At 43.0% G+C, this 14,670-nt stretch overlaps 1 protein-coding gene across 1 annotated transcript; it reads right to left on the reverse strand.

Annotated features, from left to right (window-relative positions):
- Nucleotides 1–1,125: 1,125 nt before the first annotated feature.
- Nucleotides 1,126–14,401, reverse strand: LOC132158634 (failed axon connections homolog). Its single transcript, XM_059568127.1, has 6 exons — nt 13,948–14,401; nt 10,924–11,059; nt 10,450–10,646; nt 8,176–8,393; nt 7,779–7,895; nt 1,126–1,738 (listed from the first exon to the last, which is right to left on the reverse strand). The coding sequence occupies exons 1-6, from the start codon at nt 14,205–14,207 to the stop codon at nt 1,434–1,436; spliced, it is 1,233 nt and encodes a 410-aa protein (XP_059424110.1). The 5' UTR covers nt 14,208–14,401; the 3' UTR covers nt 1,126–1,433.
- Between the last annotated feature and the right edge of the window lie 269 nt (nt 14,402–14,670).

The raw sequence follows: 14,670 nt of genomic DNA on the forward strand, positions 1-14,670 counted from the left end.
TATTTAACTTCAACCTTGATTTTATACAGGGGATAAATATTTGATAGATTTCCTCTGGTGAACTTTACACTAGCTCACACATATAGACGCACAAACAAACACACATGCAGGTAACTACTGTATATCATACACACACATATAACATACCTCACCGATTGTATGGACCCTGTTTTAAGTCCTCTAATGTTTCAATACATATCTTTACATTGTCCAAAATCTTTCAATAATCTAAAATGTGCAAAACAACATGGAAAGTAAACAACAGAATTCAGCATAAAAGATCAAACATTATAAAGTATTTAAATAAATTAATTTAGTACAGGCTTGGGTTTCAAGTAAATTTATCAAAAAGAGGGTAAAATCATGCGGCTGTTTATCGCAACAATTTTCCCTCAACTAAGACAAATCTGCTCAATGCACTACACTTTTGGTACACACACACAAAAAGTATAATCAGACTCCTACACCACAAAATATGTCCGTTTAGAGTTCACTAGAGGTTCACTGTTGTCATTAATATTTAAAACGTTCTTTTAAGGCAGAAGCTTGAAGAGACTCTTGCAAGTGGCTGCCTAGGAGCCACTCAACATGTGAATGGTCACAGTGCCCTCTGCTGGGGACACACAAACCGGTCTGTATTACAGAATCGAACCGAGAGAGACACAGGATTGAAGAGAAAAGACCGTCACACATGTACAAATGGTTGCAGTCAGGCACACAGGCATTAAGCACCATTCAGACTGATCAAGAGTCTGACACTGATGACACACACTGGAGCCCTAACAAATAAAAAGGGATTTGGTTCTGTTGAATTAGCCTAAATATTTGTGGAGATTGGATTCTAATTTTGTTATTTTATGCGGAATCGGCATTAAATGCTTTATAAATCCTTTTATCCATCTCCATCAATTCTATTTTATTTACTTTAGCTGATCTGGGAGCAGGAATTATTAGGTTTGAACAGGATGAAGGAGTTCACACAGATTTCGTTTCAGCTGGCACAAAACGTTAAATGATCAACTTTGCACAAACATCCTAGAATCATGCAGGCTAGTATTTTGGTACATGATTCTGTTCTGGAGCAAATTTTTGATTCAAGTTAGAGAGAAAAGAGACATCGTGGTCTGTAAAACCATGAAATATTTGTTTCCTTGAAATGAAAGCTAATTAGAAACCATAATGAAACAAACAAACACTTCTGAGAAGGATGGAGGCATAATTTTTTACAATGATGAGAATGAAGGATCTTTAACATGCGTTCAACTTCTGTGGTGTAAATCTTTATGTGTACATGTCCATGACTAACACATTTAGTTTTTTTTATTCAGGTTCATCAAAGTGTGATTTATCCAGGCAAGAAATATCAATAAGAGTTCTGGAGCCACAATGCATCCCAAAAAGCTCTCTTACACCAGATAAAAAGCAACCTCTTTTTAGATTTTACCCGTGACCTGCTGCTCCACATCCGAGCCATCTGCTTCAATGTCAGAGTCTGAGAGCGAGCGTGCAGAGTGGTCCGAGTCTTGCGAGTGTGTATTACTGTGTGACTGGAGGCTTAGATCACTTCCCTCTAAAGTGTCTGTCCTGGAAAAGAGACCAAGGTCCAGCATACAGGTAGGGGTCCCGCTGCTAGCATCATTGTCGCTGTCGTAACAGAAGTCCTCCAAGTCCACAAACCACTCGGGCCAGAACTTCCTCCGTATGCGCTCACAGTACATGGCGAGGTTGATCAGTTCTCCTGTGTGCAGATGGAAATAGTTATTCATTGTGCAGCTTGAAACCTGTCAAACATGGTCTGCTCAATGGCTGGTTTTTGTCATTGTGTCTCCACTCAGAATAAATGTCAAATTTAGAATACAGCAACATTTATGTAGAGTATAATAATTCCCAACCACTTTTTCCAAGTGTTTTCCTCATTCATTTTACCCATATGGATTTAAAAAAAAAAGGTTCTCTTACGAGAGCTCTCTCGTACTGCGTCTTAGCTAAGACGCTACGGGAAAAGTCTCTTTTCACGAAATACTGAAGCAAAAAATTATCCTTAATTTTGTATTTTTGTAAAGCGCATTTGCAGCAGCACACAGCCATAGGCGAGACGGCTCGTTCGCTCATTGGCTTGTTCTGCGGCAACTGCACAGCCTATCGAGCGCGGGCTGATGCAACATCAGACCAATAAGGGCACTTCGCGCCCTTCTTGCCACTTCCCGCCGAAACGGGTGTGGCCCAACCTATAAAAGGAGCTCGAAAAGGCTGACTCACCTGATTTTTCATCTCTTCAGCGAAGCTCACGCATCGCTGGATCACGGAGGAAGCAAGCGCCGTCTGAGAAAGCACATCAGCAGGACGAGCCATTCTGAAGCTGCTGGCATCGCCGCCTTCCACTGCCGTTCCTGCTGCGCTATCCGGCGCCTATATCCTTTCAATCCTGTTATATCCAAGCTGTTCTTTATGTGTGTGTGTGTGTTCGCCCTGCGACACACGTCTCGCCTGGTGACTCTGAGGACTCGCCTGGCCTTTTTCTCTGAGCCTGCATTCTCCGCTGCGCTGAGGCGCCGTAAAAGCATCGCTTCCAGCGGATTCCGGAACCGTCTTCAGCTCAACCGAGCTCGCCGGTTCGCCCTGCTTCACCGGCCCCCCCTGCATCGCTTCCCGGTGGGCAGCGCCCGCTGTTTGCCGGCGCGTCGTCCGAGGAAGTCGATCTCAGGGCCGCGTCGGGGGAAGAGGACACGCGCTCTCTGCTAGCTTCGGGCAGTGAGGGCTGGGCGAGCTCCAAGGATCTCGCGCCTTCTGCTCAGAAGCCCAGCAGACGAGCTGACATCGAGAAGGAGCCGGGGCGAATGCTCGTGTTGGCCGCGATGAGTCTCGGCCGCGAGTGGTTTGCACCAGCGCCCCCCCTCTCGTTCCCGGCTGGATGGTATTTCCCTTTCGGATGAGCGTACTTCTCAAAGCCCGCCTCTTTTCTTCCTGAGCTTCACGAAGAGGTGGCGAAGGCTTGGAACGCTCCATATTCGGCATGAACTCGTTCGTCTGTCTCACTAGCATTCTCCACACTGATGATGCTAAAAACAGGAACTACCACTCACTTCCGCTGGTGGAACAGGCGATAGCGACGCACCTTTGTCCGCCCTCTGCTGGACGGCGGCAAAAGCGGTGTTGCCATCTAAAGCCTGCTGTGTGACGCTGCGTCGGCACTACTAACGATGGCTGCTTCATCGAAGCGCAGGTGTACGAGTTCCGCTGTGGCCGAGCTCTCACCCAAGCGCGCCGCTGTTTCAGTTCCAGGAATTGTGACTGTCTCAGCGTTTTCTGCAATGCGCAAGCCTGCACAGTTGCCCGCTTGCCTGCACACAAAAGCCGTTATCACAGCAGCTTCAGCAACGCAGCTCGAGACCCCCGTTCTCGCTCTACTGGCCGTCGCCCCGAGCCGCGGGGACCACGGCAGAGGATTACGGTGAGGCCGGGAGCCCCGAAGCCATCCTAGGAAAGCCATCTACGCATGCTGCATGACGCTGCGTCGGCACTACACACGATGGCTGCTTCATCGAAGCGCCGGTGTACGAGTTCCGCTGTGGCCGGGCTCTCACCTAAGCGCGCCGCTGTTTCAGTTTCCAGAGATTGTGACTGTTTCAGCGTTTTTTGCAATGCGCAAGCCTGTACGGTTGCCCGCTTGCCTGCAGACGAAAACCGTTATCACGGCTACCCAGATATTTCCCGAAAAATGTGTAATTTCTGGTGTCCCGGCCACGGCCTATGGTGCTATAAATGTAGTGACGATGCCCACTGCTCAGTGCCCATCTCCACATATAAGCACAGCCCTTCACACAGGGCTCGCGCCCATAAAAGCAACTCAAGTCGATCACGCGCACTACATAGTAGACCTGCCCACTCCTCAGTGCCCACAATCACAATGTCACACGCGTCATGTGGTTTCTGTAAAAATGAAACCCGTGCACGTTCGTCCGGCCACGGCCGATGGTGCTATAAATGTAGTGACGATGCCCACTCCTCAGTGCCCATCTCCACATGTAAGCACAGCCCTGCACACAGGGCATGCCCCCATAATGTCGACTCAAGTCGGTCGCGCACACTGCATAGTAAACGTGCCCACCCCTCAGTGCCCACAATTACTATGTCACACGCGTCATGTGGTTTCTGTAAAAACGAAACCCGTGCATGCTCGTCCGGCCACGGCCGATGGTGCTATAAATGCAGTAACGATGCCCACTACCCAGTGCCCATCTCCACATGTAAGCACAGCCCTGCACACAGGGCTAGCGCACATAAGATCGACACAGATTTACTCTTTGCCCACGGTTACTCGCAGATATATCGAGTCCCACGGGACCCGCTCAGCCTCCCTCCAGTCGGTTAAGCACCGGAACGGGGTCGAGGAAGAGCGATCGCCTCCACATGTCCGTGGTGTCCTACATAAATCGCCAGGGCGGTCTCGGGTCCCGAAACCTGTGCAGGCTGACGGAACGCCTCCTGATTTGGGCTCAGCGCAACGTGCGCTCGCTGAGAGCAGTGCATGTGCCTGGACTGCAGAATCTGGGTCCAGACAGGCTGTCCAGAGGCAATGTTCCTACGGGCGAATGGTCTCTACACCCGCAAACAGTCCGGCTGTTGTGGGAGAGATCTGGCATGGCGGAGGTGGACCTCTTTGCGTCCCACGAAAACGCTCACTGCCCCGCGTTCTTTCCAAGAACGAAAGCGCGCTGTCACGGAGATGGCCGTGCTGCCTGCTTTATGCGTTTTCTCCCGTCTCCCTCCTTCCGCAGGTGAAAGAACGGGTGAGAGAAACGAGATGGTCAATACTGCTTGTAGCACCTCTTTGGAAGAACCAACCATGGTTCCCAGATCTGATGCAGTTAGCAGATGTCGCCCCGTGGCCGGTACCGTTGAGGAGAGACCTCCTCTCGCAGGCCAGGGGCTCGATTTGGCACCCTCAACCGGAGTTGTGGTCCCTCTATGTATGGGCACTCAACGGTTACCCGCTGATCTCGCAGTGGGAGTGCTAAATACCATCACTCAGGCTAGAGCTCCGTCGACACGACGTCTGTATGCCTCGAAGTGGTCGGTGTTCTCCAGCTGGTGCACAGCTCGAGGTTATTCACCCCTTAGTTGTGAGATGACGGAGGTCCTCTCCTTCCTTCAGGAGCTGTTGGATAAGGGCAGAGCCCCATCCACGCTCAAAGTTTATGTGGCTGCCATCGCGGCGTTTTCTGAAACGGCGTCCGGTCAGTCAATAGGAAGGAATGATTTAGTCATCCGGTTCCTCAGAGGAGCTAGGAGGCTGAATCCTCCCAGACCTCCGTCAGTCCCTATGTGGGACCTCGCGGCGGTTTTAGAGGCCTTGAAGGGTCCCCCTTTCAAGCCTATCCAATCGATTAGCCTTCAGCATCTGTCGTTCAAGACAGTATTCTTGTTGGCTCTCGCTTCTGTGAAGCGTGTGCGTGATTTGCACGCGCTCTCGGTGAGCCAGTCGTGCTTGGAGTTTGGGCCCAATGACTCAAGAGTCATACTCAAACCTAGGCACGGTTATGTGCCGAAATCCCTCAACACACCGTTTTGGGCTCAGGTTATTACCCTGTCTGCCCTGCCGGTGTCAGGGGAGGATGGAGACTCGAGTCTTCTTTGCCCTGTCAGGGTTTTAAGAGCTTATGTGTCTCGCTCTGCTGCCTTTCGGCAGACGGAGCAGCTATTTGTCTCGTTCAGTGGGCGTTCCAAGGGAATGGCTGTTTCGAGACAGACGCTATCCAGATGGATATTTGACGCCATAGCGTTAGCTTACGCTTCCAGGGGCCTTCAGTGCCCGTTGGGCGTCAGAGCACACTCCACAAGAGGCGTCGCCTCGTCGTGGGCGTGGTCTACTGGGATCTCCTTGCAGGATATATGTATGGCGGCAGGTTGGGCCTCGCCGTCTACATTTATCAGGTTCTATAACCTGGAGGTTCCCGCCTTGCAAGCAAGGCTGCTGTCGGTATAGGCGAATCAGGGCCCTGAGGGGAATTCTGAGTTCACGAGCGCTATGCGCTGCCGACTGTTATATGGGCAGTATTGCGTAAGACCCGCATTGCCACATTGGTCAGGCCTTGCCTCGGCTGTGTGATGTCATATTGCTGCATCTACGGATGCTGCTAGATATGGGACGGAGGGCTTTTTCCCTTTTCTGTCCTGGACTCTCTGTGAGTCCCTCAGGTGACTGTGCACTGTAAATCCTGGGCGTTGCTTCAGGTTTATTGGTGTGTGATCCCTGCGCGCACGGCGTATTACATTGGGTTCCCATAGCGTCTTAGCTAAGACGCAGTACGAGAGAGCTCTCGTAAGAGAACGTACTCGGTTACTAAACGTAACCTCGGTTCTCTCTAGAAGAGCGAACGAGTACTGCGTTCTCTGCCGTGCGCACGATTCACTCTGGTTCGCTTCGGCGATGAAATAAATCAGGTGAGTCAGCCTTTTCGAGCTCCTTTTATAGGTTGGGCCACACCCGTTTCGGCGGGAAGATATTATTGGTCTGATGTTGCATCAGCCCGCGCTCGATAGGCTGTGCAGTTGCCGCAGAACAAGCCAATGAGCGAACAAGCCGTCTCGCCTATGGCTGTGTACTGCTGCAAATGCGCTTTACAAAAATACAAAATTAAGGATAATTTTTTGCTTCAGTATTTCGTGAAAAGAGACTTTTCCCGTAGCGTCTTAGCTAAGACGCAGTACTCGTTCGCTCTTCTAGAGAGAACCGAGGTTACGTTTAGTAACCGAGTACGTTTTATTAAAGTGTCATAAGCAATGAACCAAACTAACCAGCAACAAGGGTAATGAGAAACTTTGATTTGAAAAAAAAAAAAAAGATTGCACAAAGAGTTCAAGTCTGTGTACTTGATGGATTTGACATATTTTACATTTATTGCAAAATATGCATTTATTTACAAATATTTAAAATTTTTGAAAGGAAGACTGACTATTACATTATTCAAAGTGCTTTCTGAGAGTTAGTGGTTGCTAGACACTCTTGTGATGCGTTCTCAGCGATTCTCTGATTGGTAGATAATCATGGGTAATGTAGTTTTCATATAAAAAAACAGTTATCATTAAAAATCAATAGCCCAGTGGATAAATTGTATACAATTTCATTTACTTTCAGAACTGGACTCGTGCTCTATTCTGCTGAGGTGGTTTGACATTCTGTCTAGGACTAAACTTTAATGTGAAGAAGCATACATAAATGCATATAATGCCATCTAGTGGACATTTATCAAACTGCCATACCATAGCACAACATTTAAAGGAAATTAAATTTTGGATAACTTTCAAACCAGGTTAATTTTCATTCCTCTAGGAATGAAATGAAGGAAATGTTAGGCAAAATGTTCAAACTGTGCTTTTTTTAATTTTGATGTGATGTTGATGGTTCCAAAACTGCTACCCTAAAGTATTCCAAAATAAATCCTTATGACTTATGCACTATATACATGTCTTCTAAAACTATATGATAGTTTGTGACCTAATTTAAATCATTATTCAGTGAAAATAACTTTGTTCTTATTTGCGTACCGGTCCACCAGCATTGCACTGAATAGAGCCTTTTGTGTTTCATGAAAGAAAAAGCCATACAGCTTTGTAACAAAATTGATGAAATCCTTTCATTTCGGGGGGAACTATCCCTTTAAATAAAACATCTAAAAAAAGAGACGCATGAATCTCTCTCTTGTTATCCAGATATTTCCAATTTTTTTATTGGCCCTTTTAGGACTACAAAACTGCAGTTGTGAGGTCGTGCTCACCTTTAATGAGCTGCTCAGGCCGTGTGCCAGGCAGTGTCCACATGGCTTGCGCAAGGTGACCGAACACCGTGGCATCCACACTGGACAGCTTGGGACCCATGATGTACTTCTTATCCCCTGAGGGTGCATAAGATAAATATTATCCCCGGCCAAAATTGAAGACAAATAACAGACTTCTTTATAATTATTGTTTTCAGAAACTGAAAATACAAGAAAATAATTAGATTTTAAGTTTATTCAATTACCAAATGGATAACATGAAAACAAGTTGAATGGACCTTAAAATAAAATTTAACCAAATATTTCATAAAAATAAATCATTGCAAATCATTGTATCACATCGCAAAAACATGCTCCTGACAAAGTATAATTTTAACCCTCTATTTGTCCTGCTCACCTAGCAGTGTGGCCAGTGTGCGCATGTCCTTCTCCATGAGGGTGTAAACTTCCTCCTTAGTGAAGCAGCCAATGCCGTGACAGTACATCTCTCGCTTTACAATGCCACCAGTCAGCTGACACAGGATCCATTTCAGCAGGTCACTGAGGGGCCCGGGAAAGTCCAGCATCCTTCGAGTCTCTTCAACATTATCCACCCACTGACAGTAAGCAATGGTCCTGTAGTGACAGAGATCAGTGGAGAAAGAGATGAATAAATGTTCATGTATATAGAGCCATTTATATTGTGTGGGTAAAATACAAACATCATATTATGGATACAACACATTAATTATATTAAATATATTATATTATTAGTTGGCTGTTATATTGTAATTTTTCTTAAGTAAGCAATGTTGCAAGGAGAGATGAAAGGAACAATTCACAAACTGCAGATGTGCAATTTTATTGATTCCCAAACTGAAGTCTTTAGAAAGCAGATATATTAAGTGCATTACAACATGCATAAAATATATTAGAACGTTTTATCCAAAGCAACTTACAAATGAGGAAATCTTTAACAAATAACTGATCAAAAGCACAAGCAATTCATCATAAAATGGGCTTGTTTATATTTCAGAGTTTATTATAACTGTGTGCAGCTTTAGTATCACACAGAAAACAAACTCAGTTTGGCCTTTGAGATTAAACTTTGAATTAATTCTCTGCTCTGTGATTATCTGAATCAAATTAATTAAAGTAGTCTTCTAATTAACTTCTTTGCACAGTAGGCAATGTATTAATAAAAACCATTCATCCAAAATGGCTTCAAGCGCTCTTTGGGTTCATGGCTTTGAACTCACCACTTGGAATTTACAATCAGCCTTTCATCAGGTTTAAATCATATTCAAAGCTGCAGTGTGTAAATTCTGCACCGAAAACAACAACTAAATTCAAACATTGCATTGACCAACATTAAATTTGTCAGGACATAATATATGGATTCCATCAAACAGTATTGTACACTACATGCTTTGTTTAAATTTCTGAGTCTTAATCTGATATTATAGGTTTTTTTTTTACTGAAATGGATCAAGTACGTTACAGGAGGTTCATTACCTGATCAAAAACCCACCAGTGTCAGAATCCAGATTTCCTGCCTATTTCCCAGCATGACATCCATTACTCTTATTTATAGCTCAATAAATGTTCTTGCTCAGCAAGCTCTTCAGCTGACATACACAACACTACTCTGGAGTGGACATAAATATTCAGACTTATGAATTATTCAATCAATAGCCATGTGGGATTCTATATATAGCACAGTGTAACGTACTTCTAGGCAGTGTGAAGAATGCACAAGAAAAAGGATTATAAAACTACAAAAGAATAAAAGAGGAGATTAGGCTGTAAGAAAAGAGACTTGTTGTACAATTGTTTTGTTCCTGAGTGTAATGCTTACACTATGATACCCAATGTGTAGGTTAATGTTTTAGCACGAGTAATTTTATAAATCTGCTGCCTACACTGCAAATCATGTCAGCAGAACACTGTAAGCTTACCACGCATATTTTAGTGGTTTATGGTTACAAACTCATACAACTTTTCATTCATTTTTATAAAAAGTGGTTGCAATCAATTTAAGTTACATTTAAATACATTTTGCTGAAGATTAGTCAATTAAATGTGTTTATTTAAAATGTAGCTAAAATACCACTTACCTTAAAAAAAATTGAGTTGAATTTTTTTCGGTGTATTTGTTTAGAACTATTTTGGCTTATAAACCATGCTTGGTCTATGCATATTTCTCTCCTGATTCAGATGAGACAACTTTTCACTGGAGAAAAGCAACATTAGAAAGCAATATAGAAGCAAAGGTTTGAAGTTAATGATGATGAATTTCTTTCTTACACACAAGCAACGTTTCGCTTCACAAGACAAAAATTTATCAACTATTTGTGTGGATTACTTGTGGATTATTGTGATGCTTTTATCAGTTGTTTGAACTGATGGCACCCATTCACTGCAGTTTTTACAACTACATTCTGATAAAAAACTAATCTACATCTGGGGTGGCCTGACGCTGAATTAATTTTGAGCAAATTTTCATTTTTGGGGTGAACTATTCCTTTAAGGCTTTAAAAATAAATAAAAAAAACTCCCAAGCCAAATAAACAAATTGCAGAACTCTACTCTCTCTAGTCAATAATCCGTAAGTGCATATTTGATCCTCACACTTCAGAGATGGCTCCGCAGCAGAAGAGTGACTCATTCTGAATGGCAGCACATGACTCACCAGTACAAGTGTTCCTCCACCATGGTGGTGATGGCCTGCGCTACCGCCTGCTCCTGAGCGCTTAGACTCTTGTTTAGGCTCACACCAAGTTTCTCCTCCAGAAAGTCAATTATAAATTCAGTACCGCACACCTGCTTGTAATTATACTCGATCCAAGGCATCTTGCCCTGGGAAGAGAGGCTTCCATCGAAGTAATTCTGAAAAAAAGGAAGCATACTGAGGGTGAAAAGACGCAAACCATAGATTCTAATTTAGCAATTAATAGTAAGCATTATTATTAATATAATATAACCCAAACACTACTCCTTATTTTGGAGTATCTGGATGTGAACTTAAAAAACAATCTTATTTTCTAAGGGTTTTCATGAATTTCATTGACATTTCAACAGCAGATGGTGTGACTTCCAATAACTGCATGTAACCACTGATCAAAGGAATTGGACTCCAAAATCCAAACTGCTCCTATATGCATACTTGATAGGGGAGATCAACCATGCGCAGATAGGTCTCCATTTTCAGGCAGAAAGGTGAAAGGCTTGGCACCCCGTTTTTTGGCCTGGAGAACTGGTGAAGGATGATGGCATCTTTAGAATCCAACTGTTGTTCTTTCCTGTAAGGAGGAGATCAACCATAGATTAAAACCAGACAATCTACTCAAGATTTCAATATAAACAGATGAATAAAAGGTCAATCAAAATACTAATGATTAAATATCACAGTCAGACATATGGAACAAAACTTCGTATTTGTATTTTGTTGGCATGCATTTTGAGCAAAAACATGTATGCATTTTTATCAGCATATTTGTTCTTTGGGAGAATCCATCACCATCACCCTGGCATTGAAATGCATCATTCTTTACCAGCTGAAGTACAGGAAGAAAATGGTTTTATAGGAACATTATTTAGCTTTGAAAGCAGCTATTTAGTCCCCAAAAACAAGTGGAGTGCATCAGAAAAGGTCTTATACTATAATTATGAGAAAACAGCAGGATGTGTGTGGGAGGACACAGACAGGTCTTATTTCACAACCAGGAACTACAAGTCCAAGCCTGAGCTTTCAAAACAACACAGCTTAGTCCTATTCTGATCACAAGTTCAAAAATTATCAACTATATTCTAAAAATGTGATTTGTATAACCAAACTATCCCTATCATATGGGCTATTGAATATGATTCTGATTCAGGGTATTTTGTGGGGGAAGGGGAAAAAATTATTTAGATTTGCCGAAATCCCTACAATATAAATCAGAAAGATTAGCACAGATTCTGAGGTGCAATGGGACAAATCCGTCCACATTTAGCCATCATTAATAAAAAAAAAAGCAATCATGATTTCTACACTCAAAGCATCAATAACAAACACAGATATCCAAATAATTACAGGGTTTACTAGTAAAGTGAACAGGGGACCCTGTCAGGGCAAGGTTAATATAATACACAATATAAATTTCAATATAAATGTAAGCCTTGCCATAAATGTGCATTGGTATTCATAATGTATGTCATAATGCATTATATCTTTTTAAAAAGCATTATAATAATTGAAGAATCTTTTTATATCTGAATTTGGTTGTTTATTATAATTTAAAGTGTTATAATAAGATAATTATAACCCTTTCTAAAATACTAGAAAATATAACATTTTAGAAAATAAAATATATTTATATAAAAAAAAACATACATCTAAAATGTGTTTAGAAAGCATAATACATCAAAACATATGAGAAACACAACTGCAGAAGTAATAAGGAATCTGCAAATATATTTTAATGCATTTTAACTTCAGTTATGAAAACATAATACATTACAACACAAATTATGAATACCTTTATAGTGCATTAAACAAATGTTACAGAAATTTTCCTTTGCATAATGATTACATAACACAACTATTACACCTGTGGATTTGTAATTAACCATTAGGTTAAAGTTAAGAAACTAATGTCAAAAGATCACAAAACTTTTCTATGTATGCATGTATTTATTTGTTTGGGTGCTATGCAATTTTTAGAGTTAACAGACAGTCACAGTTTATTATCCAGGCCCAAACTCTGGAACTGTTATCCCAATTAACAAATGTCACAGTCTTCAACTGGTGAGCCCAGGACGGCCAACAGAGGGCACTCCTGTTTCTGTTTTTAGCAGATTGCTTGTCATTGTTTTTGTTGTTTCCATGTGTTCTTCAGTCTATTGTGTGACCCCACCCTTCTTGTTATCTCATTATTGTTTCAGTTACTCCACCTGTGTCTCCCTATTTATTCTCCTTGTGTTTGCAGTCATGTGCTTCTTTGTTGTTGTATGTGGTCGGCTATGTCTTCGTGTTCCTGGTTTGGGCCTGGCCTTCCCTTGCTGTGCCACGTTCTGCCCTTCCTGCTTGTTTTCCCCCCTTGGATAGTTTTTGTTAGTTTTGTTTATTTTTTACTTTTAATAAAGAGTCAATTTCCTGCATTTGAGTCTTCGCCTCATCTCTCCACCCCGACTGTGACAGAACCAAGAAGCCCAGGATAGCAAACACAAGGAGAATAATTAGGGACACAAACGAGGGAAACGTAGGTGGGGCAACTGAAACAATAATGAGAAAAGAAGGGCTGAGTCAGACAGTAGACTGAAGAGCAACAATGACGAGCCATGTGCTTACAAACAGACCCAGGAGTGCCCTCTGGTGGCAGTCCTGGGCACACCAGCTGAAGACTGTGACCATAAAAAGGCCATTCAATCTATAAGGATGCCACTCACCCTCTCATATATGCATTTTAGATGCTTCCATGTGGCTCTAAAATTAACATTCTGATGGCCTAACTATGTCTATTTATGTCTTTTTACGCCAAAATCAAAGACCAATCTAGATTATATGGCAAGTGTAAAGCATCAGTACGATCCGAATGCTGCAGAGCTCAATACTCAAACATGACGCTGTCCACTGACTGTGGTGCTGAAATCCTTCAGTCAAGTTTTGTAACCACGTCTAGTCTCCACATTAAAACAATCTACAGCTAAAACGGAAGTTACTTAGTTCCTCCAAGAGCATTTCAGGCCACCCTTGAATTTTTATTAGGTAATGGCCTGCAGATGAGCCAAGAAAGGTCGCTTCACAACTCAAGGACATCGTGATCCAGCGAAGTAAACAGTCAAGATCACGTGCTGCATAATGACGCTTTATTTACACTAAAAAGAAAACGAATTTATCAAGGTTTTGTTCAGTGCGAATGTAAACAAGGGCAATTCCAGCTGGGTATCGATGACAGGGCGTTTTCATATATGCTCCCGTGCGGCCAAACACCGAAAACGTGACTTGATAAAGCCCAGCGGACACACGAGCTCAAAGAAAACACGAGAACCTCACTGACACTGACATTGCCAGCGGACCAGTACTTACATATTTCCCTGGACAGGTTCAAATGTGTATAATGCGTGCATTACGAAATATTGTAAACAATAACAGTAAGTCATTTCATATATGCTATCATTTGACATCACAGCAGGCCAAAGCACTGACCTGATGGAGAGCAGCTCGTGCAGCAGATACGCAGCCGCAGCCAGCAGGGCACCTCCGGTGATGTAAAGCGTCTTCCTCCACCAGGAATCCGATACCAGACCCGACATGATCCCGCCGAAATACTGCACAGGGATGGCTACTATGTATCCATGAAATAAGTGACGCTCATCAGAGCAACACAACCCGAGGGACGGGCTCTGATTCCGGCCAAGATCAACCACGAACGAGCGGGAGGAGGCAAAACCAGCGACCCAGTACATTCTCTCTCTCCTCCCGCTTCCTACAACGAATCCTGCGCCACTTCATTTATCCATATAAATACGGACAAATGTTACATGGTTATGTGTTAGGTCTCGCAAAGCAAAATAAATGCATTTTAACGGGATTCGGCTCCCGCGCGCAGCTCCGCATCCTCTTTTGTTGCTGTGCTGGAGCTCAGTGACGTCACGACGCAGCACACAGGGAAGCTAGGAATATAAAACATATTCCGGTTTTTTTTTATTATTATTAAACTGCAGACGCAGACTTAAACGTAATTTGAAGGACATCGTGGTTTGCAGTGATTAATATAGCGTCCATTTCGCTTTTCTTCATTGGTGTATATCACGATAAATTGCTCGAGATCCTAAGGGGCTCAAATGTAAAATACTAGCAAAGTAAAAAAAAACATTAAAAAAACAGTGAAATTAGTTTTTAACAATTATTTGAAATGCATCTGGTCAC

Source organism: Carassius carassius, chromosome 15, assembly GCF_963082965.1.
Source record: "Carassius carassius chromosome 15, fCarCar2.1, whole genome shotgun sequence".
Classification (NCBI taxonomy): Eukaryota; Metazoa; Chordata; class Actinopteri; order Cypriniformes; family Cyprinidae; genus Carassius; species Carassius carassius.